The sequence below is a fragment of the Oncorhynchus gorbuscha genome, linkage group LG05 (genome assembly GCF_021184085.1).
Source record: "Oncorhynchus gorbuscha isolate QuinsamMale2020 ecotype Even-year linkage group LG05, OgorEven_v1.0, whole genome shotgun sequence".
NCBI lineage: Eukaryota > Metazoa > Chordata > Actinopteri > Salmoniformes > Salmonidae > Oncorhynchus > Oncorhynchus gorbuscha.
In genome coordinates, this window is record NC_060177.1 from 30,261,472 (window position 1) to 30,285,888 (window position 24,417).

At 49.7% G+C, this 24,417-nt stretch overlaps 1 protein-coding gene across 1 annotated transcript in view; it reads left to right on the forward strand.

The window, feature by feature from the left end:
* The window catches only part of LOC124035816 (protein CBFA2T3-like), a 67,921-nt gene that overhangs the window by 25,852 nt on the left and 17,652 nt on the right, over positions 1-24,417 (forward strand). The window contains 3 exon segments of the mRNA XM_046349583.1: positions 12,949-13,095; positions 22,907-23,157; positions 23,338-23,427. Coding sequence (XP_046205539.1) covers positions 12,949-13,095; positions 22,907-23,157; positions 23,338-23,427 — 488 coding nt within the window.

Sequence of the window (24,417 nt, forward strand, 5' to 3'; positions counted from 1 at the left end):
ACTTCTGAGGCGTCTGGAAGGGGGCTGATGGGGGCTGTGGGCTCAGGCTAGGATTGGGGAAGGAAGGAAAGCCAGACGATCAGGGGGGTATGGCCTCCTCACATATTTGTGGAATTAGAAAGCTGTTATCTCGTGGAAACAGAAGCTTTGCCACAGATGGTTCTGTCACTCTTCAAGTGGGTTTGAGCCGAGTGCTAAGGATGTGAGGTACTGTATTGTAACTATACTGTTCCCACACAGATCAGGGATTTAATATGAAAAGTGGAAAGAGGGGAGAGATTTCATTGATGTCAGAATTTTTGGAGAACAAAAACAAAAGTGCTTTGAGGAGGGCCTATCTACCCAGGGAAACTTTAGGGCTGAATCCCTGTAGGGCGACTTTGATTTGGGGGGGCTAAAGTTTTCCAGCAGTCTTTGAAATATCCGGAGAGAGTACAGACGACAAGGTGGTGATGCCAGTGAACAAAGGAGGTAGATGGGCAGAAGGAGGGGGGGTAACAAAGCGAGAGCGGAAGTGAGGAAGACATTTACAAGTTGGAGAGAGAGCCAGAGAGACTGGGGGATAAACAAAGACATATGAGGACACTTTCCCCAGAGCAGAGGGACAGCGTTCTGAAGGAGCAGAGGGACAGCGTTCTGAAGGAGCAGAGGAGACAGCGTTCTGAAGGAGCAGAGGGACAGCGTTCTGAAGGAGCAGAGGAGACAGCGTTCTGAAGGAGCAGAGGGACAGCGTTCTGAAGGAGCAGAGGGACAGCGTTCTGAAGGAGCAGAGGGACAGCGTTCTGAAGGAGCAGAGGGACAGCGTTCTGAAGGAGCAGAGGGACAGCGTTCTGAAGGAGCAGAGGGACAGCGTTCTGAAGGAGCAGAGGGACAGCGTTCTGAAGGAGCGTTCTGAAGGAGCAGAGGGAGTGTTCTGAAGGAGCAGAGGGACAGTGTTCTGAAGGAGAGGAGAGCGTTCTGAAGGACAGCGTTCTGAAGGAGCAGAGGGACAGTGTTCTGCAGAGGAGACAGAGCAGAGGGACAGCGTTCTGAAGGAGCAGAGGGACAGCGTTCTGAAGGAGCAGACAGCGTTCTGAAGGACAGCGTTCTGAAGGAGCAGAGGGACAGCGTTATGAAGGAGCAGAGGGACAGCGTTCTGAAGGAGCAGAGGGATAGTGGTGAGGGAAACCTGGACAGACACTGACAGACAGAGTCAGGAGTTAACCCTGCAGTTGCCGTAGACTAGAAGATACACCGGCACGAGGATCATGTCTGTGTGGATTCTCTGTCTGTACATGACGGTCAGCTAGGGGCTAGGCCTGTTTAACCACTGTGTGAATGGCAGCAGGCTACTTTAATTAGCCTATTAGCAAACACTATTACCCTGCCAATTATAGGGCCATCTATATGACTGCTCCCTCTCACTGTTTTTGTTGGGGGGGGAATAGGCCCTGGTTTGAATGGTGGATTCCAGCCGTCAGTCTGGTCCCAGAGGAAACACGGGTATTTATTTCAGCAGCTTCCAGTGCTGTAGGCTTCGGGCTAAATGGAGATTTGCAGGGGGAGAAGCCGTCAAAGCTTCTGTTTAACTGGTCACATGACTCCCCTGATTGGAGTCCCTACGCAGGCGGGTTGCGACCTATGGGGTACTGGGGATGGAGAATAGCAGAGACACATCACCCACTATGTGACTGCCTCCTCGCTAATGTCATGAGCTATTGTGCATGTGCCTGGGGCATGTGAAGGGGTATGAGATAGGGAGTCACAGCCCGGGGGAGCCGTTAACAGGGATGCAGATGGTGTCAGTGGTGACAGACACAACAGCTGTTTAACGCTGAGTGAAATACATGGTTCCAGTTCTCAACATTGCCGACTGAGAGGAGGTGAGAACAGCAAGACTCGGTGTTGTTTAATTTGGTCACTTCGGTGCAGGTGTCAATTGGCTGTTTGTGCTCGCCGGTCACAGACACAGAATGAGAGAGAGGACAGAGACAATAGACCTTCACACATCCACTGATTCAAAAACGGTCCAACATTTCAAAAAACACACACACATTGTGTTCGAGGGAGATGGACAGGCGATGTGTGGTCAGTCAGGAGGTGTGTGTGTCAGGGGGGGATGTGAGGGGGGGGGGGTTAGGTTGAAGTCAGTTTGTGCTCCATAAATCAGCAGTAATGACGTAAGAGGCAGAGCAAACACAGCAGGTCTGGGCTGCAGCTGACCGTGGGGCTGAGCTGGCCGTGGGGCTGAGCTGGCCGTGGGGCTGCAGCTGGCCGTGGGGCTGAGCTGGCCGTGGGGCTGAGCTGGCCGTGGGGCTGAGCTGGCCAGAGATAGAGGAGAGAGAGAAACACACAGCGAGTAGAGACGGCAGCTGTCAGACCCCGGTCCCCGTCCTCCTTCCCATCGCACACCTGTCACACAGGAAGTCCGGGCCTGCCACTGTTTCCTGGATACGCCTCCTCAGCCAAACACACTCTCCTGCCTCCTGCTGCAGCCTCTAGAGCCTCTAACACAGATATTTCGCTGGGAGCTGAGAGAGAGAGAGAGAGAGAGAGAGAGAGAGAGAGAGAGAGAGAGAGAGAGAGAGAGAGAGAGAGAGAGAGAGAGAGAGAGAGAGAGAGAGAGAGAGAGAGAGAGAGAGAGAGAGAGAGAGAGAGAGAGAGAGAGAGAGAGAGAGAGAGAGAGAGAGAGAGAGAGAGAGAGACAGAGAGAGAGAGAGACAGAGAGAGAGAGAGAGAGAGAGAGAGAGAGAGAGAGAGAGAGAGAGAGCATTGTGACGGCTCTGAATGCATCATTCATAACAGCCAAACAAAGTAAATAAGGCCCAGGGAAAACAGATCTATATTTGTGTCTGGCGCAAACGTTTCCCATGTACTCTCAGTGACATGGCTCTGATGTTTATGCTAGTGCTCTATGACAGACAGAGAACAGATCACTGGACAGTTTGGATTTCTTCTCTAACTCTTCCACAGAGACAATGGCCCACATGCCCACACTTATGTGAGGAATATTCCCACGCTTGCTCACCCTTCCCCTTCCCATGACCAATCTGAACTAATCCAGATGTACAGCTCGCAGATGGACTCACACTCTCGCTACATGCCTCTCTCTCTCTCTCTCTCTTTCTCTCTCTCTCTCTCTGCTCCCAGTTTGGCTCAGTCAGAAATGCTAGAGTGCTGTACAGGAAGTGATGTCACACAGCCCTGTGGCAGACGGTTGATGGGCGATGACGATGAGGCAGCCAGGCTGTTAACAGCAGCCGGAGCGTCAATGTTGTCATTGGCAAAGTTCTTCTTTGTTTTTGTCAGGATTGTCAAGGCGGGCCCTCAGGAGGGCTCCTCGCCCTATTCCCAAGCCGCCCTTCATGCTGCCTGTATGCAATTAACAGAGTAATTAAAAGCCTGATGAGCTAATTGGTGTTTGGTGAAGCTGCAGGTGTTTTGATAGGGGAGCTTGTTTGTGTAAGTGCACAGTATAAACAGATTCCGATCGAGGGTAATTTTTGGCACGGTTTCCCCCCATAATTTGAATAATATGGGTGTTTAGGGGAAAGCAGGTCCATTACTGTTACTGTTAAATAGGCCAAAGTTATTCAAATTGTCATAAATCTTAATCATAAGAGAAATAAACACTTTTGTTCAAAGTTGTTCTGGAAAGGTATTAAGTATAAACTAAATTTGGGGAGAAATGACATCATGTGAGGTCAGGTCTGATGGGGTCTTGTTGAACTGTGACCTCTTTGTTGTCCAGAGAAGGTGGAAGAGAGAAATGACTTTCATTTAAACTTTTTTCAAGCTCAAATTAAATGTTGTTGTACCCTGAGGCAGAGCTCTCAGCTGGCAGGAGAGAGAGAGAGAGCGAGAGACAGAGAGAGAGAGGCTGAGGCTGCCTCTGTGAGAAGGAGCAAAGGAAGAGAATTGCTCTGAGGAACTGGGCCAAATAAGTTCCCCTCTCCTCCCTGCACCCCCCTCTCCTCCCTGCACCCCCTCTACCTCCCTAAACCCCCTCTCCTCCCTGCACCCCCTCTACTCCCTGCACCCCCTCTACCTCCCTAAACCCCCTCTCCTCCCTGCACCCCCTCTCCTCCCTGCACCCCCTCTCCTCCCTGCACCCCCTCTACCTCCCTGCACCCCCTCTCCTCCCTAAACCCCCTCTACCTCCCTAAACCCCCTCTCCTCCCTGCACCCCCTCTCCTCCCATCCCCCACCCTCCTCCCTGCACCCCCTCTCCTCCCTGCACCCCCTCTCCTCCCTGCACCCCCTCTACTCCCTGCACCCCACTCTACTCCCTGCATCTCTCTCCTCCCTGCACCCCCTCTACTCCCTGCACCCCCTCTACTCCCTGCATCTCTCTCTCTTGTTCCATGTCTTCGTTTTTGCTTCCCCTCCCTCTACCCAACCCTTTCCTCTCCACCTCTCTTCATCTCTCTCTTTCTATGTCTTCATAGTGTACTTTATATATCCCTGTACCTTCCCCCACTCTCTCTTCTCTCTCTACCCGCCATGTTTGAGTGTTTTCTCTGTTCTGTTCTGCTCTGTGCCCTCCCTCCCTCCCTCTCTCAGCGTTGGCAGATGTGCTGGTGACGGCTGTGTGCCCATGGCGCTGGCGGTCCCCAGGTGGCAGAGATGACAGTTATTGATGTTCAGGTGTGAGCTTTTTACAGTGGGCCTGGAGCCTCTAGCCAGCCAGCTCCACGCACTCTGAGCACGCTCTCCTGCTGAATGGGTCTGATAGAACAGCAGCAGCAAGAACACAAACAACACAGCAACAAGTCCACCTGAGAATTAGGGCTTTAGCTGCTTGTGAGCACACAGCTGTGGACTTGTCTGATACGATTGGAAGTCCAGCTTTTCTTCCCTTTGGTTGTGTTGCCAGTATGAGTAGAATCTTGGTGCAAACTGCAGAGGCCATATTTTCTTTGCTGAAATTAGGATGTTGACGGATCCAAACAACGGGCCAGTTAGTTCTTGTTGGTATGTGTATGTGTGTGAGATCCCCAGAGTGGCCACACACTCGTCTCTGTGTCTCGGCCGGTGCCAGTGCCCAGTGCCAGTGCCCAGTGCCGTCCTAACACACTCCAGATGTGCCAGGCCGGGGAGTTGTTCTTGGCACGGCCCGCCTCGGCAGAATGTCACAAATACTTTCCTTTATTTAGGAATGGCTCTGGGTTAGCGGCTGGGGAGAACGGTAGGGGAGGAGGGGAAGGAGAGAGGAAGGGAGCAGAAGGAGAGAGGAAGGGAGGAAAAAGAGAGCTAGAGGGAGGGTGGGAGCAAAAGGAGAAAGGGGGGGGGTGGAGGAGAAACAGAGCTCCATGGAACATCTGGATTTTATTAGCAGCCATTGGGAAAATGTGAAAAGGACGTTTTTTTTTCTGTGAGTAGCGATATGCTCCATGTAACCACTTCACTGCCGAGCGACGCCCTCCCTGAAGAGAACAGATGGCCGCTAGACTTCAATACAATTATATCAATAACAGTCATCACAGCCGTCAGCGCCACATGACAAGCACACTACAGTACAGAGAAGCAGGGAACCGAAACTAGTCTCACAAGTGCTGTTGTGTTGGGTGGGGAAGGAAGCCGACTCTGAAACGCAGGTCCCTCGTCAGGGCGTTTTCGTCACCATCACCATGAAGTCTCCCTCTCCCTCACAGCTCAAATCAAGAGCTGGCTTTTCCACCAGCCTGCCACTAACATTACCCAGAAACAGCAAACAGAGGGGGGATGGAGAGAGGTGGGGGAATAAACTGTTATGTAGTCGGTAAATGAATAAACACAAAGACGTAAGGGAATACTCATTGGTGCGCTGAACAACGCAGAGACTGAGAGTCCTATTTAAACATAAACAGAGAAGTAGAGAGTAGGGAGTAGCAGTATTGGTTCCTTGTTTTCCATGTTGTTCTACCTTTCTCCCTGGCCATGCCTCATGTCTCCGACATCTGAGTAGTGTATCCGCTGTCTCTGACTGGTGCAGACGAGGAGAGAGCTGATCTCTCCTGTGTATTAGACCGTTTTACACTGACCTTGTCCTGGTCTGTCCTGGTCAGCTCGTGTCCTCTGCCCAGTAACTCAGTGGTAACTAGGTCAGCGAGTGTCTGGCCTCATCCCTCTCTCCTCCTCCTCAAATGGATGGAGTGTCTGAGGACCCCCTCCTCCTCCTCCACACAGCTGGGGCCTCAGCAGTTACACACCACATGGGTCACCGCTGCACTGCCGCCACACCCTAAATGGTTTTAACATATATTCTGTGAGTTATTACTGTATGTGCTGTGAGGCTCCTGTTGCGCTCAGTCTAACTTTCCCTATGTTGTCTATCTTTCATTCTACACACACACACACGGTCACACACACACACACACACACACACACACACACACACACACACACACACACACACACACACACACACACACACACACACACACACACACACACACACACACACACACACACACACACACACACACACATGCATTTTCTCCCTGGGCCTTTCAGACTCCATTATTAAACAGAAATGTATTCCCCACTGAATGTTTGTTTTTACTAAACATATTTGTTCAACTCAGTCTGTGTAGTATCGCAGTGATTCTCAAGTAACAGGGTAACGTGTATATTTGTTTCTGCTTGTTCCGTGCTTGTACATTTCTGTGGAGGGAGCTGAGGGTGCTCTCTCTCCAAGGCTCTCTCCCACCCTGTCATTAGTGAACCTAAAGCCTCTGAACTCTAAATCAGCTCAAGATGATCCCCAGTCTGGTTTCTAACACAAAGAGAGATAAAGACAGAGAGAGAGAGAGAGACAGAGAGACACAGAGAGAGAGAGAGGCCGGGAGAGTGACCGAGAGACAAAGAGAGAGACACAGGAAGAGAGAGAGAGAGAGAGAGACCGAGAGACAAAGAGAGAGACACAGGAGAGAGAGAGAGAGAGACCGAGAGACAAAGAGAGAGACACAGGGAGAGAGAGAGAGAGAGAGAGACACAGAGAGACACAGAGAGAGACACAGAGAGAGGAGAGAGAGAGTCTGCCATTCAGACAGGTTGACTGAGTTCTCCCAGGCAGGAGGACCTTTACATCATCATCAATGCCAGGTTCATCCATCCAGCATGTCTGATCTCTATCTAACCCACTCTAACCCACTATCCCTCTGCTCCAACATCTCCCTCCCGTCAGACCTAGTCTATTCTTTATGGTGCCTCCACCCACTCCCATGCTAAGGGGTCTCTGTCAATCCCTGGGTCAGGAGAGGGGCGATGGGGATGGGGAGTCAGGGAGTCTGGAGGGGGCTAGGGAGAGGGGTGCGGGGGTCCCTGGGTGCGGGGTCCTGGGGCCGAGGCGCAGGGCTCTAATCCCCATGTTTTGATGTGAGGCCTGTGTTTGTGTGGACTACTCGGCGGCCTGATGGGGAGCAGATGTGGGAAGGCAGGCGGGCGGGCACCGAGCCAGAGCAGCTGGGAGAAATTAAAAACAACAGCATTCCTGGAGACTGGGGGAATTACAGAGAGAGGGAGAGAGAGAGAGAGAGAGAGAGAGAGAGAGAGAGAGAGAGAGAGAGAGAGAGAGAGAGAGAGAGAGAGAGAGGGAGAGAGGGAATGCGCTAGAGACAGGGAGAGATTTAGGGGTATGTGTCCCAGAGAGGAGCCCATTTGGAGAGAGTGAGAGCGACAGAGGTGCAAGAGAAGATCTCTAGAGACCACCTCAGAGTCTGTCTGCGTCTAAGGCACAGTTACAGTAGCTCTGTTCTAATGTGAAGGATAGGGCATGTGATAACAGAGACACTACCAGCAGCCAACCAGCCTCTTAATGGCCTGTCATTACATGATGGTTTCTTGTGTGTTTGGTGGTTTTAGTGAAAGCGTATGTCCTGAAATCTATCAAGAGACCCAGAAATAGCTCTAGAATGACAAACTGGAGTGTGATCTCGCACAGAATAGTTTTTCATCTTGTTTGTAGCACAATAGGACTGAACTGAAACCCTTTTTAGAACACAGAATGCTGACTGACCGTTCCTTCCCTGAAAGCCATTTTTAGGCGTGATTACGGGAAACATACAGCTGTGTACAGGAGAGACTGACAGCAGTGTAATCAGCAAAAGCTTTTGACTGCACACTGTGGGCTGCAGCTAAGGCCAGAGCCAGTGCCGGGCTCCCAAATCCTCAGGGAGTCTATGAGGCAGCATTGTATCCTGGGTAAGAATCTATTTTCTGTATTGATTACTGTGTAGATCCACTTTGAGTGGGAGATAAAAGGGCTGCGTGGAAGGAAGAAGAGGAAGGCTCAGAACGTCCTGTACCTCTCCCCTGAACAGGATCCACTGTGGTGCTCCGATGCCATGGTTCCTTAATTAGACAGAGGAAACACAGTGAAAGCAACAGGACACACACTGTGGTCAGATGGACATGCTGGGGGATTGACAGCTCTACCCAGGAAGTCTGTTGAGGTGTGGACCATCAACTCTGTTTCTCTCTCTCTCTCTCTTACCAGTCTCTCCATCTCACTCTGTCTTTCCCTCTCTGTTTTTCCCTTGGCACGAGTCCTTCCTGTCCTTCAGCACAATGGGAGCACAGATGGCCACAGATGGGGGGGGGGGGGTCGGACAGAGCAGACTTTCTAATGTATTAAAAATGAAATCCAGAGTTGTGTGTGAGTGTGTGTGTGCATCCTTTAGCTGGTCAGATTAAACAGCTGTGAGTAATCCCACAGCAGTTGCAGACAGGCCAGGAGGGCAGGACTCCTCTCCTCCTCTCTCCCCCTCGCCCCAGGAGTCTCGGCCCTCCCAGCCAGGCCGTCCCAGAACCCCTCGGGAGCCCTAGCAGCAGTTGCCATGTGAAGGAACTCTCCCCGAGGAGTAAATGAACAGCCCTGATTGAGGCATACTTTCTGTCAAAATGGTCACTGTTTCAATCAAATCACAGTCAGAGGGTGGGTCAAGATTGTTCAGTCAACATGGAAATAGAGTGTGTGTACATTATGGGATTCGAGTGAAATGACCAATCAGGGATCGTCAGTCTGTCTGCATTTTTTAAAAGCAAAAAAGTGACAAGAACCCAGGCCTCAAAGAGTGTGTGTGCGGCCTCTTTAGTTGTTTTGTTGTTGTTGAAGTCAGTCAGTATAGCTACAATAGCTCCTGAACAGGAATACTCTTTAGTTGTTTTGTTGTTGTTGAAGTCAGTCAGTATAGCTACAATAGCTCCTGAACAGGAATACTCTTTGGTTGTTTTGTTGTTGTTGAAGTCAGTCAGTATAGCTCCAATAGCTCCTGAACAGGAATACTCTTTGTTGATTGTGGTGACTGATGGACGAGCCCTGCCCTGCCTGCCTCCTCTTCTCTCTGACAGACAGACACCCAGGCAGACCAGAGAGGAGAGCAGCCCAGCCGTGCAGCACAGGGCCAGGCAGGGTACCTGTCTACATTTGTCCATGGCTGGGAGCGGGGACATTGCAGTCCTACTGGCAGGAGCCACCAGCTCAATATACCAGTATTGATGCAGGGACTGGTTTGGGTTTTTACTTTACCTTCTATACCGGTATTTGAATGTTTGGTTTGTTAAATGTGATACGCCATGTGTAATGTCACTTTTTATAGTTGACTTCGCTACTTGAGTCATCTCTCTCCGCTCTTTCTCTCCGTGACACTTTCCACACAGACCTAGCCACTCCCCCTGTCACTCAAGGAGCGCATTTAATGTTCCTCGACCACAAGACACTTGCGTTCAGTCTGCATGGTCAATGTAGCATATACAACAATGATACTGATGACAACAATGCTGTTTTCACTTTGCTTCATAACATAAATCCACTAGCGTTCTATAGTGACACTGTTAGGTTGTGTTTCTTACATCAGCAAACAGCTGGTTTGTCTTTTCTTAGCAAGTTGCCCTAAATCTTGTGAGACGCTAATTGTTAGCCGCTAAAGCTAATAGCTAGCTAATAAGTGTACTGAGTAAGAGCAAACGTAGCTAGCTAATACAGCCTGACAATACCAGTGATGGTGTAGACCTAAATCAGCATGTTGTTTGTGCAATAGTATCTTCTAAATCAGAGAAATATGCGAAGCAAGAATATGTTGGCTACATGAAGTAGCTAAGAGAAAACATTCAATGTAGCCAAAGCTGATAGGGTCCCCTAGAAAACACTTATCAACACTAGTTCCTACCCTGTCACAAGAACTCCTCCCTGGCGTTTTAATTCGTTGTCATCTCAAACAACACTGTATTCAAAGTGCCCACTATTATATTCTAACTATAGAATTATAATAGTCTTTATATGTATGATACTGCCCAATCCTTTCACTGGTTATTTTGTCTTACCCTGTCCATAGATTTGTTTTATATTTCCATGATTCCATTTTTTTTTGCTCTAATTCGCAAGTCAAATCGCAATTGCAACATTTGATTAAAAATAAATCCTAGATTATATGCCCACATCATGCAGCACTGTGGAAATGATCTCCAAAACAAAAAATTACAGTCCAATTTAAAAAAATACAGTGGTATAATATTTTGGCCATATCGCCCAGCCTTAGCAGGGCTTCAATACTAACACCTTGTGTTTAGGGGGATCGGAGTGGTGTCCTGGCGAGCGCCCCTTGTGTTTGAGAGGACCACAGTCAGATTTTCAATGGCCATTGTAGCTTCTAGAATGTAGAATAACATTCTTGAAAATCAGAGCCTAGCTTTTTGGGAGTTCTACATGCAAATATGGAAATAGCCCAGAGAAGAGAATAGTTTAAGAGAATGTTAACTGTGGCAGGAATACTGTGGAAGGGTTCCATTCATTAACCATTGCTCTGGAACACAGTGTGCCCTGCATATTTTTTTCATAGTCAGCAGCAGAGGATCTGAGTTTAGTAGTTCAGTAGTAGAGAGAAGAGCAGTAAAGGAGCTGCGCCTGTCCGTCCTGGCTGCAGAGGTGACTTCTCCCTGCCACCCCAGAAACACTTTAACCCTGAGGACCGCGGCACCCTCCTGCACCCTCCACCATCCTGCAGCTGCTCTCCCTGGAGGTCAAGACCTAATTATCCTCCTGTTGCTTGTGTGGCAGTGACCCGATGTGTTTGGTTATTTTTGCACTTGACAGTGGAGGCGGCAGCGGCTGCAGCTTAGCGGGTGGGTTGGGGTGGAGGTCTGTTCCAAACATGGTCAGGAGTACTAGTACTACATGCTAGTGGGGTGCCTGTAGGTCTATGAGGCTCCCTGCGAGCTGCTCCCTGCGTGGCCGACCTGATCCTGCTGTGCAAGTGGAGTTAACAGTGGAGTGAACTCCGAGACAGCTGATAGAGAGGCCTGGCTTAAACCTTCCTCCTCAGCACATGCCTCTGTACTGGTCTAATGCAGATACTGGACTCGCAGGGTATACGCATATATAAGTACGGTGGGTACACACACACATGGTCTCACACACTGTAAAGCTATCTTCTCCGTGGCTGTGAAAGCCATCACACTCGGCAGCTCATGTTTTTGTAGCAGAAGGATCTCATTCCACCCACATCCCTCTGACGGCTGCTGCTTCCCCTGTTACACTCAGTGTTTACCATGGAGCATTTAATACTGAATACTCCAACACTGAGCCAGGGCTGATTACTCTCACTGGATAATGTGTATGCATGGCCCCCGAAAAATATATTAGAAAGATTATTACATTTTATCCACATTATTTCAAAGAACAAAATATTATTTTGAATGAAAAAGTATGTGATTGTGTGTAAACAATGTAGTTAAGATTGCAATCGATAGACCTTTTAATACATCAAAAATAAACCGACATTTACAGCCTTCTCTCTGCAGCTTTGCATAAGAAACTACAAGAGTTGTTATGGTCATAGTAGGAGGCAGAAAGAATGCCAGTGTGGGGACTGGGCAGTGACAAGCCAGTGTGGGGACTGGGCAGTGACAAGCCAGTGTGGGGACTGGGCAGTGACAAGCCAGTGTGGGGACTGGGCAGTGACAAGCCAGTGTGGGGACTGGGCAGTGACAAGCCAGTGTGGGGACTGGGCAGTGACAAGCCAGTGTGGGGACTGGGCAGTGACAAGCCAGTGTATGTGGAAGGCGGCAGGGCACGGCAGAGGAATAGCAGCCCTTGTCCTATCTCCTGGAAAAGGCGATACCACCTGACCGCTACAGGCCGTCCCGTCCCTCCTGTCCCCGACTGGAACAGCCCTGCCTTTCCTTGTTTGGTCCCGGCTGGGGGCCTCATTCCAGCCTCGTAGAAGTGTCTCTGTGATGGACAGCGGCAGATCCAGCTGCACTTGTCACTGACTGTCACGCGCCTGTCCATATGGAGGACGAGAGGGGACAGGCGGGGAGTATCAGTGGGACTGGGGCGGAGGGGTGGGAAGGGAGAGTGGGGGGGGGTGGAGGACACTGATAGGGATGTCAGTACTACAGGGGTGTTGGTGTGGGGGGGGGGGGGGGGGTCCCGTCAGCAGCAGCTGAGCGGACCAGCAGGTGTTACTTTATGTCTCCAAGAGCTCTAATATTTTGCATGTTGTTCCAAGCCCCCATCTCTCTATCTCTCTACTGTAGTACAACATCGTTCACAGAGTCTCTGCAGCAGAAACAAGACCTCACAGCCAGGCCATCAATACATTCTCTCTCATATCAAATCAGTGGGTCATGAGTGGGTTTCAGATAATGGAAGCAACACTGATCAATAAATACAACTAGCTATTAAGACTTTTTTCTGAGAAGTAAATTGCTTGTTTGGATCAGATTTTTATCGTGTGCATTCTGTACCTGGATGTTTGCATCTGGGTGTGTTGGTGTCTGATGTGCCTTCATGTTTGTCTCTTTGTAAGCGTCTCTCTCTTTCTCTCTCTCTCTCTCTCTCTCTCTCTCTCTCTCTCTCTCTCTCTCTCTCTCTCTCTCTCTCTCTCTCTCTCTCTCTCTCTCTCTCTCTCTCTCTCTCTCTCTCTCTCTCTCTCTCTCTCTCTCTCTCTCTCTCTCTCTCTCTCTCTCTCTCTCTCTCTCCTGCAGGTAGCACAGAACAGAAGGTTGGAACGATGCCCGATTCACCTGCTGATGTCAAAACCCAGCCCAGGTTGACTCCGCCCACAATGCCACCTCCACCCCCGGCCGTCAGCCAGGCACCCAATCGCAACGCTTCATTCACACCCACCACCAGTAGGTCAAGTAAGGCATTTTTTAAATTCCTTATTTCTCTGTTAGCATGCATACATGTTTTAGAGTGCAATCTTTCAATTAAAAAAAAGACTTATATCATATCTTACCTGGCATAAAATACTATTCTGTATTGCTACCATGTCTGTGTTCTCCCTTGAATGCCTGAATCCTCTTTGTAACTTTATAAAGAACCTTGTAAATTCCCTGAGGTAGTACTATGTATCTATCTTGAAGGTGTTTTGTGCAGCCGGGCAGGATGTGAACAGAATAGTGAGCTGGTAGGAGTGCTGCATCAGCTCTTCTCTGTCATTGGCACGGCTCTACCTCTGCGGCTGTTAGGCTGTTAGGAAGGGAACCTGCCTGGGCTTCAGGGAAATGGTCTGCTACAGGCGGCTGCTGGGCTCCATAGGCCTGGCTGTGTGTTTCTGATGATACTGTAGCTTCAACATGAAGACTTGACTTCAGTCAGTTGTGTGTGTAGAATTCCCTGGTGGATCAAGTGTCTTGGAGTATGTGTGAGAATGGCTGTGGCACTGTCTCTGTGTGTGCATGTGTGTGTGTGTGTGAGGGGGGGGCTTGTTTACCAGCTGTAGTTGCACAGGGGGCATTGCTGGGTTCGCCGGGCTACAGACCACTTTCTTCCCTATATAGCAATGACAGTCCGTGTTGTTTCACCTGTTGTGGTGGTCACCAGTGTAGCTCGCTCTCCCTTCTAAAACCAGAACACAAGTGGCGGGTCACATGGTTAACCCACATGTGTGCCGACCGGCCTGGCTCCAATGGAGAGATTAAGGGTAGAAATGAGAGGAACTGTGTACAGAACATATATTCAAACACTACCATCTAACACAGACTGTTGGCATACTGCCATATGCACTCCTACAAACTGGGGGAGAAATTAAACACCCTGCAGATTGAAATGTTTTCAAACATTGGATGGGTGGTGGTATCCAGATCGTCATACCATCATTCTCTCATCTCCGTCCTTCTCTCATACCGGGATATACGGTCATACCATCCTTCTCTCATACCGGGATATACGGTCATACCATCCTTCTCTCATACCGGGATGTACGGTCATACCATCCTTCTCTCATACCGGGATATATGGTCATACCATCCTTCTCTCATACCGGGATATACGGTCATACCATCCTTCTCTCATACCGGGATGTACGGCCATACCATCCTTCTCTCATATCCACCCTTCTCTCATACCGGGATATATGGTCATACCATCCTTCTCTCATACCGGGATATATGGTCATACCGTCCTTCTCTCATACCGGGATATACGGTCATACCATCCTTCTCTCATACCGGGATATACGGTCATACCATCCTTCTCTCATACCGGGATATACGGTCATACCATCCTTCTCTCATACCGGGATATACGGTCATACCGTCCTTCTCTCATACCGGGATATACGGTCATACCATCCTTCTCTCATATCCACCCTTCTCTCATACCGGGATATACGGTCATACCATCCTTCTCTCATATCCACCCTTCTCTCATACCGGGATATATGGTCATACCATCCTTCTCTCATATCCACCCTTCTCTCATACCGGGATATATGGTCATACCATCCTTCTCTCATACCGGGATATACGGTCATACCATCCTTCTCTCATATCCATCCTTCTCTCATACCGGGATGTACGGCCATACCATCCTTCTCTCATATCCACCCTTCTCTCATACCGGGATATATGGTCATACCATCCTTCTCTCATACCGGGATATACGGTCATACCATCCTTCTCTCATATCCACCCTTCTCTCATACCGGGATATACGGTCATACCATCCTTCTCTCATATCCACCCTTCTCTCATACCGGGATATACGGTCATACCATCCTTCTCTCATATCCACCCTTCTCTCATACCGGGATATACGGTCATACCATCCTTCTCTCATATCCACCCTTCTCTCATACCGGGATATATGGTCATACCATCCTTCTCTCATATCCACCCTTCTCTCATACCGGGATATACGGTCATACCATCCTTCTCTCATACCGGGATATACGGTCATACCATCCTTCTCTCATATCCACCCTTCTCTCATACCGGGATATACGGTCATACCATCCTTCTCTCATACCGGGATATACGGTCATACCATCCTTCTCTCATATCCATCCTTCTCTCATACCGGGATATACGGTCATACCATCCTTCTCTCATACCGGGATATACGGTCATACCATCCTTCTCTCATATCCACCCTTCTCTCATACCGGGATATACGATCATACCATCCTTCTCTCATACCGGGATATACGGTCATACCATCCTTCTCTCATATCCATCCTTCTCTCATACCGGGATATATGGTCATACCATCCTTCTCTCATATCCACCCTTCTCTCATACCGGGATATACGGTCATACCATCCTTCTCTCATACCGGGATATACGGTCATACCATCCTTCTCTCATATCCACCCTTCTCTCATACCGGGATATACGGTCATACCATCCTTCTCTCATATCCACCCTACCATCCTTCTCTCATACCGGGATATACGGTCATACCGTCCTTCTCTCATACCGGGATATACGGTCATACTATCCTTTTCTCATACCGGGATATACGGTCATACCGTCCTTCTCTCATACCGGGATATACGGTCATACCATCCTTCTCTCATATCCACCCTTCTCTCATACCGGGATATACGGTCATACCATCCTTCTCTCATACCGGGATATACGGTCATACCATCCTTCTCTCATATCCACCCTTCTCTCATACCGGGATATACGGTCATACCATCCTTCTCTCATACCGGGATATACGGTCATACCGTCCTTCTCTCATACCGGGATATACGGTCATACCATCCTTCTCTCATATCCACCCTTCTCTCATACCGGGATATACGGTCATACCATCCTTCTCTCATACCGGGATATACGGTCATACCATCCTTCTCTCATACCGGGATATACGGTCATACCATCCTTCTCTCATACCGGGATATACGGTCATACCATCCTTCTCTCATATCCACCCTTCTCTCATACCGGGATGTACGGCCATACCATCCTTCTCTCATATCCACCCTTCTCTCATACCGGGATATATGGTCATACCATCCTTCTCTCATACCGGGATATACGGTCATACCATCCTTCTCTCATACCGGGATATACGGTCATACCATCCTTCTCTCATATCCACCCTTCTCTCATACCGGGATATACGGTCATACCATCCTTCTCTCATATCCACCCTTCTCTCATACCGGGATATACGGTCATACCATCCTTCTCTCATATCCACCCTTCTCTCATACCGGGATATACGGTCATACCATCCTTCTCTCATATCCACCCTTCTCTCATACCGGGATATACGGTCATACCATCCTTCTCTCATATCCATCCTTCTCTCATACCGGGATATATGGTCATACCATCCTTCTCTCATATCCACCCTTCTCTCATACCGGGATATATGGTCATACCATCCTTCTCTCATACCGGGATATACGGTCATACCATCCTTCTCTCATACCGGGATATACGGTCATACCATCCTTCTCTCATACCGGGATATATGGTCATACCATCCTTCTCTCATACCATCCTTCTCTCATACCGGGATATACGGTCATACCATCCTTCTCTCATATCCACCCTTCTCTCATACCGGGATATACGGTCATACCATCCTTCTCTCATATCCACCCTTCTCTCATACCGGGATATACGGTCATACCATCCTTCTCTCATATCCACCCTTCTCTCATACCGGGATATATGGTCATACCATCCTTCTCTCATATCCATCCTCTCTCTCGGGATATCATACCATCCTTCTCTCGGGATATACGGTCATACCATCCTTCTCTCATACCGGGATATACGGTCATACCATCCTTCTCTCATACCGGGATATATGGTCATACCATCCATCCTTCTCTCATACCGGGATATATGGTCATACCATCCTTCTCTCATATCATACCGGGATATATGGTCATACCATCCTTCTCTCATACCCTTCTCTCCGGGATATATGGTCATACCATCCTTCTCTCATACCGGGATATACGGTCATACCATCCTTCTCTCATACCGGGATATATGGTCATACCATCCTTCTCTCATACCGGGATATATGGTCATACCATCCTTCTCTCATACCGGGATATACGGTCATACCATCCTTCTCTCATATCCACCCTTCTCTCATACCGGGATATATGGTCATACCATCCTTCTCTCATATCCACCCTTCTCTCATACCGGGATATATGGTCATACCATCCTTCTCTCATACCGGGATATACGGTCATACCATCCTTCTCTCATACCGGGATGTACGGCCATACCATCCTTCTCTCATATCCACCCTTCTCTCATACCGGGATATATGGTCATACCATCCTTCTCTCATACCGGGATATACGGTCATACCATCCTTCTCTCATATCCACCCTTCTCTCATACCGGGATATACGGTCATACCATCCTTCTCTCATATCCACCCTTCTCTCATACCGGGATATACGGTATTACTGGCTTAGTACACAAGGTGGCTCCAAAAAAACACAAAAAAAGCCCATTGGGCATCTATTACCAGAATGCTAACAAAATTAGCACAGATATTAGCGAATTTCAATGGAGGCTGCTAGCTAAATACGCTAATGAGCACAAAACAAAAATAAACTAATTGCAGAGACAGGCAATTCTGCTACGAAATGTATACATATCTAGGTAGGCGCTACCGAATGTCATTTTTGGTGAGTTTGGACATTTACAAACGAATGTGTACGAGAGACATTGTCCAAATGAACAAAGTTCCAGACCCATGCTTGTCTTAAGGAAGTACAGCACTGGCTCTGGATCAGCATGTATAGGCTACACTTGTGTCTGTGTGTGGAGTCTGGAGTTGCTAGGGAAACAGGCATGCCTGCTCTGCTCAGAGAAGAGGGGAGAGGAGAAGACAGACCGAGAACTGAGAGGAGAAAAAATGCAAGGAAATCAAGATCGTGTAAGCTGTACAGGTAACTCAACCAAAGAGCTTTGACTTCTCAAACATGGTAGAAAGCTAACACAATATGATGCCCCGTCATCCTATTAGTTCAGCCACTTACTTTCATTAACGTGCAAGTTAACTTAGGGGTCGAGTTAATGCAGATTTCTGCGTGTTTCACTCAGGAAAGAAAGATAAAATGCTTCAGAAATATCTTGCTGTGTTTTGTAAACACAGATGTAAAATGCTTCTTATTGTAATTTCTGGTCGGTAATCAGGCTAATTTCGTACTTCAGTTGCACTTCTCCCCTCAGATGAGAATTCATGAATGGGCATTCTATCAACAGACAGCGCTCTGACTGATGTGTTCTCCTGTACTTTTCTCGGTGTAGCCTACTTTTCTCTGGTAAAATGCAAGATTAACTTTAAACCCAACATTAGGAAATGTAACGGGCTACATTATTTCTATGATAAAGATTAGAAATATGATGTTTTCTGCCGAATGTGTTGCACTAATGTATTTTCTGTGAAGGAAAAACTATAGTTGCATCTCCCTGATCAGTCTATTGAAGCAAAATAACATGGTTGACTTTCGATATAAAACGTGAGCTCGGTCAATACACAACTGGCCTCACCTGCTCCTGCTTTCTCCTGTTGTGCTATTTCAAACAAACACGACTGGCTCCACTGTCCTGGGGGAACTACGGTTAGCTTCATAATGTCAAATAATGTGACAGGTGAAATGAAGAATGCGATCTGCTTTATCTCCGAACGTATTGCACAAGTTAACTAAAGATATTTACTCAAAGAGTAGCTACAAATATGAAAGTGTATTGAAAAACCTCAAATAAATAGTTTCAATATATCAAAATACCCTGCTATACAGTATATACGGAGTACTGCCCACCAAGCTTAAAACATATCATATTAAACTCACACATGCATACATCCTTTAACATCTCAATAATTCAGCCGCATACACCCAAGACTAAGAATAAACAAAACATAAAAACATCAGATTTATATACATTATACAGTATAAAAACAACCCATATCCGAAATATCGGAGGAAACAATAGTATACTATATGATAAGTTACAAATGAGTGAATTGAATATGATTTCATTCTGATTGAGACGTACATCTTGTTGTGACAGTCACTGAAGACAGAGGATGGAGTGTAAGAATATCCCACCAATATTGGGTAATGTACCATTCAGTAGATGAAGCAGGGGAAAGGTGGAGCGTGGAACGGAGGGAGTAGTGGAGGGGTGTGGAGCAGGAGTGTGGCAGCCAGGCAGGGTGGGGAGGTGGGGTGGGGTGGGGTGGGGGTGCCCTGAACCTGAAAGCTGCCAATCTACTTTCAGCTGGTGGACATGTGCAAGGACTGATTTAGCAACACACCTGCTATTGGAATAAACTAACACAGGCCACGGGCCTATTTTTGGCACCTCTTTAACACGTTCCTCTTATAGTTGTGTCCTACTGAGTGAGTGGGTGAGCGAAAGTTAGAAACAGACTGGTGAAGGGGAGGAGGGGCAGTGGGAAAGAGGGGGGGTCAAACGGTCCCACTTGTAAGAGGCAGCTGAAGTTACTGCACACAGAGCCTTCACTCAAACTGGTATGAGCCGAGGCGGAGCACGAGCAGCAGAGTACGGGTTAGCAGGCAACAGTGTCTTTACCCAGCCTTAGTGTGTTCCCTGGCCTCAGCTTTAGTGTGTTCCCTGGCCTCAGCCTTAGTGTGTTCCCTGGCCTCATCCTTAGTGTGTTTCCTGCCCCCAGCCTTAGTGTGTTCCCTGGCCTCAGCCTTAGTGTGTTCCCTGGCCTCATCCTTAGTGTGTTTCCTGCCCCCAGCCTTAGTGTGTTCCCTGGCCTCAGCTTTAGTGTGTTCCCTGGCCTCAGCCTTAGTGTGTTCCCTGGCCTCAGCCTTAGTGTGTTCCCTGGCCTCAGCTTTAGTGTGTTCCCTGGCCTCAGCCTTAGTGTGTTCCCTGGCCTCAGCCTTATGGTGTTCCCTGGCCTCAGCTTTAGTGTGTTCCCTGGCCTCAGCCTTAGTGTGTTCCCTGGCCTCAGCCTTAGTGTGTTCCCTGGCCTCAGCTTTAGTGTGTTCCCTGGCCTCAGCCTTAGTGTGTTCCCTGGCCTCAGCTTTAGTGTGTTTCCTGGCCTCAGCCTTAGTGTGTTCCCTGGGATCAACTTTAGTGTATTACCTGGCCCCAGCCTTAGTGTGTTCCCTGGCCTCAGCCTTATGGTGTTCCCTGGCCTCAGCTTTAGTGTGTTCCCTGGCCTCAGCTTTAGTGTGTTCCCTGGCCTCAGCCTTAGTGCATTCCCTGGCCTCAGCTTTAGTGTGTTCCCTGGGATCAACTTTAGTGTATTACCTGGCCTCAGCCTTAGTGTGTTCCCTGGCCTCAGCCTTATGGTGTTCCCTGGCCTCAGCTTTAGTGTGTTCCCTGGCCTCAGCTTTAGTGTGTTCCCTGGGATCAACTTTAGTGTATTCCCTGGCCTCAGCTTTAGTGTGTTCCCTGGCCTCAGCTTTAGTGTGTTCCCTGGCCTCAGCTTTAGTGTGTTCCCTGGCCTCAGCTTTAGTGTGTTCCCTGGCCTCAGCTTTAGTGTGTTTCCTGGCCTCAGCCTTAGTGTCTTCCCTGGCCTCAGCCTTAGTGTGTGCCCTGGCCTCAGCTTTAGTGTGTTCCATGGCCTCAGCCTTATGGTGTTCCCTGGCCTCAGCCTTAGTGTGTTCCCTGGCCTCAGCTTTAGTGTGTTCCCTGGGATCAACTTTAGTGTATCCCCTGGCCTCAGCTTTAGTGTGTTCCCTGGCCTCAGCTTTAGTGTGTTCCCTGGCCTCAGCTTTAGTGTGTTCCCTGGCCTCAGCTTTAGTGTGTTCCCTGGCCTCAGCTTTAGTGTGTTCCCTGGCCTCAGCTTTAGTGTGTTTCCTGGCCTCAGACTTAGTGCATTCCCTGGCCTCAGCTTTAGTGTGTTCCCTGGCCTCAGCCTTAGTGTGTTCCCTGGTCTCAATCTTAGTGTGTTCCCTGGCCTCAGCCTTAGTGTGTTCCCTGGCCCCAGCCTTAGTGCGTTCCCTGGCCTCAGCTTTAGTGTGTGCCCTGGCCTCAGCCTTTGTGTGTTCCCTGGCCTCAGCTTTAGTGTGTGCCCTGGCCTCAGCCTTAGTGTGTGCCCTGGCCTCAGCTTTAGTGTGTTCCCTGGTCTCAGCCTTAGTGTGTTTCCTGGCCTCAGCCTTAGTGTGTTCCCTGGCCTCAGCCTTAGTGTGTTCCCTGGCCCCAGCCTTAGTGTGTTCCCTGGCCTCAGCCTTAGTGTGTTTCCTGGCCTCAGCCTTAGTGTGTTCCCTGGCCTCAGCCTTAGTGTGTTCCCTGGCCTCAGCCTTAGTGTGTTTCCTGGTCTCAGCCTTAGTGTGTTCCCTGGCCTCAGTCTTAGTGTGTTCCCTGGCCTCAGCCTTAGTGTGTTTCCTGGCCTCAGCCTTAGTGTGTTCCCTGGCCTCAGCCTTAGTGTGTTTCCTGGCCTCAGCCTTAGTGTGATTCCTGGCCTCAGCCTTAGTGTATTCCCTGGCCTCAGCCTTAGTGTCTTCCCTGGCCTCAGCCTTAGTGTGTGCCCTGGCCTCAGCTTTAGTGTGTTCCATGGCCTCAGCCTTATGGTGTTCCCTGGCCTCAGCCTTAGTGTGTTCCCTGGCCTCAGCTTTAGTGTGTTCCCTGGGATCAACTTTAGTGTATCCCCTGGCCTCAGCTTTAGTGTGTTCCCTGGCCTCAGCTTTAGTGTGTTCCCTGGCCTCAGCTTTAGTGTGTTCCCTGGCCTCAGCTTTAGTGTGTTCCCTGGCCTCAGCTTTAGTGTGTTCCCTGGCCTCAGCTTTAGTGTGTTTCCTGGCCTCAGCTTTAGTGTGTTTCCTGGCCTCAGACTTAGTGCATTCCCTGGCCTCAGCTTTAGTGTGTTTCCTGGCCTCAGCCTTAGTGTGTTCCCTGGTCTCAATCTTAGTGTGTTCCCTGGCCTCAGCCTTAGTGTGTTCCCTGGCCCCAGCCTTAGTGCGTTCCCTGGCCTCAGCTTTAGTGTGTGCCCTGGCCTCAGCCTTAGTGTGTTCCCTGGCCTCAGCTTTAGTGTGTGCCCTGGCCTCAGCCTTAGTGTGTGCCCTGGCCTCAGCTTTAGTGTGTTCCCTGGTCTCAGCCTTAGTGTGTTCCCTGGCCTCAGCTTTAGTGTGTGCCCTGGCCTCAGCCTTAGTGCGTGCCCTGGCCTCAGCTTTAGTGTGTTCCCTGGTCTCAGCCTTAGTGTGTGCCCTGGCCCCAGCCTTAGTGTGTTCCCTGGCCTCAGCCTTAGTGTGTTTCCTGGCCTCAGCCTTAGTGTGTTCCCTGGCCTCAGCCTTAGTGTGTTCCCTGGCCTCAGCCTTAGTGTGTTTCCTGGTCTCAGCCTTAGTGTGTTCCCTGGCCTCAGTCTTAGTGTGTTTCCTGGCCTCAGCCTTAGTGTGTTCCCTGGCCTCAGCCTTAGTGTGTTTCCTGGCCTCAGCCTTAGTGTGATTCCTGGCCTCAGCCTTAGTGTATTCCCTGGCCTCAGCCTTAGTGTGTGCCCTGGCCCCAGCCTTCGTGCGTTCCCTGGTCCCAGCCTTAGTGTGTTCCCTGGCCCCAGCCTTACTTTGTGCCCTGGAGCTCTCCGCCCCAACCTTAAGGATGCATGTGCCATCACCACCCTCCTCGACCCTGTCCTCCGGCTCCCTCACACCGCATGACGTCTGGGGGGAGGAGGTAGAGGGACAGGTGGAGGATGGAGGAGGACAACAGACTGGTACTGACGGATGGCCTCTCTCCCTCTCTCTCCCTGCAGTGCTGAACGGGAGCAGTCACTCGAGTCACTCGCCCACTTCGCTCAACGGGGCGCCCTCTACACCCAACGGCTTCAGCAACGGCCCCGCCATGTCGTCCACCGCCTCCCTGTCCAATCAGCAGCTGCCGCCAGCATGTGGCGCCCGCCAGCTCTGCAAGCTCAAACGCTTCCTCACCACGCTGCAGCAGTTCGGCAACGACATCTCGCCCGAGATCGGAGAGCGAGTCCGCAGTCTGGTGCTGGGCCTGGTGGTAAGTCCTCTTCTCTATCCCTCTCCCCTGTCTGTCTATCTCTCCCACTCGTTCTCCTACTTTTCTGGAGTTACAGTACTTACTTAGTTGTGTCCAATATCTCTTTCTGTCTCTCCATTTTTTACTGTGAAGCTTCTTCCCCAAGTGTTCCAATCTCTCCCTTCCTCTGGTTTTTGACAGAATTCCACCCTGACCATAGAAGAGTTCCACTCCAAACTCCAGGAGGCTACCAACTTCCCGCTGCGTCCCTTTGTCATTCCATTCCTCAAGGTAAGCACATCAAAACCCAACGTAGACACACCCTCCCTTTTTCCCATAGGCTGCCTAGGAATCCCCAGGTTATATTCCCCAGTATGTCCCTTTGAGCAGCTTCCGCTTCTGATATTAGCTTGCATATGGAGATGGAAGGAAGGGCTTTCGAGAACAAAACCCACCCAAACAAACAAAGAATATTCTCCGGATGGCTGGCCAGTGTAGAAAGCGACCTGGTTTCTGAGCCTGAGCCGTGGGTGATTCCTCCATTAGTGTGTGGGTGTGGAGCTGATTGAAGCTCGGTATATAAAGGGAGTAGGACCCTGCAGATTTCCAACCCAGTCTGCTGCCGCCTGCCTGGCGCTGGGCTGATCCGCTGGTCCATATGGCCATCGTTTGCGATTCATTAAAACTGGCACACGAGTGTTTACCCTGAGTGGTGCGGCGTGGAGAGGAGGGAGGGAGGGAGGGAGGGAGGGGAGGGTAAATAAGGCTCCCTGACAGATGTTGCCGGCCCGGGGCGGATACCACGCAGAGCCTTTCACTCTGGCTGATGTCTTTGGCCTGATCCTGTTACCTGCATTGTCAAACCCACAGTCACGGAGACGAGAGCAGGGCGAGAGAGAGAGAGAGAGAGAGAGAGAGAGAGAGAGAGAGAGAGAGAGAGAGAGAGAGAGAGAGAGAGAGAGAGAGAGAGAGAGAGAGAGAGAGAGACAAAATCCATCTTTCCGAACGACTGTCATTATGAATAACACATTACTCTGCTGTGGTCCAGAAGTCACAATGCCAGCTGTTCAATACATAACACATGTAACAAATGTGACAGTAGGGAATGGGCCTTCAGGGACACTGCTGACGGTTCTGATGGAGGGAGGGGCAGTCATGCTGACACTGCGTGTGCGTGTCTGTGTGCGCGCGTGCCTGTGTCTGTCTGTCTGTGTGTCTGTATCGGTGCAGGGTGCTGGCCGTGCTGCTTGGTGGTGACTAGGGCACACATTCCTGTCTGTC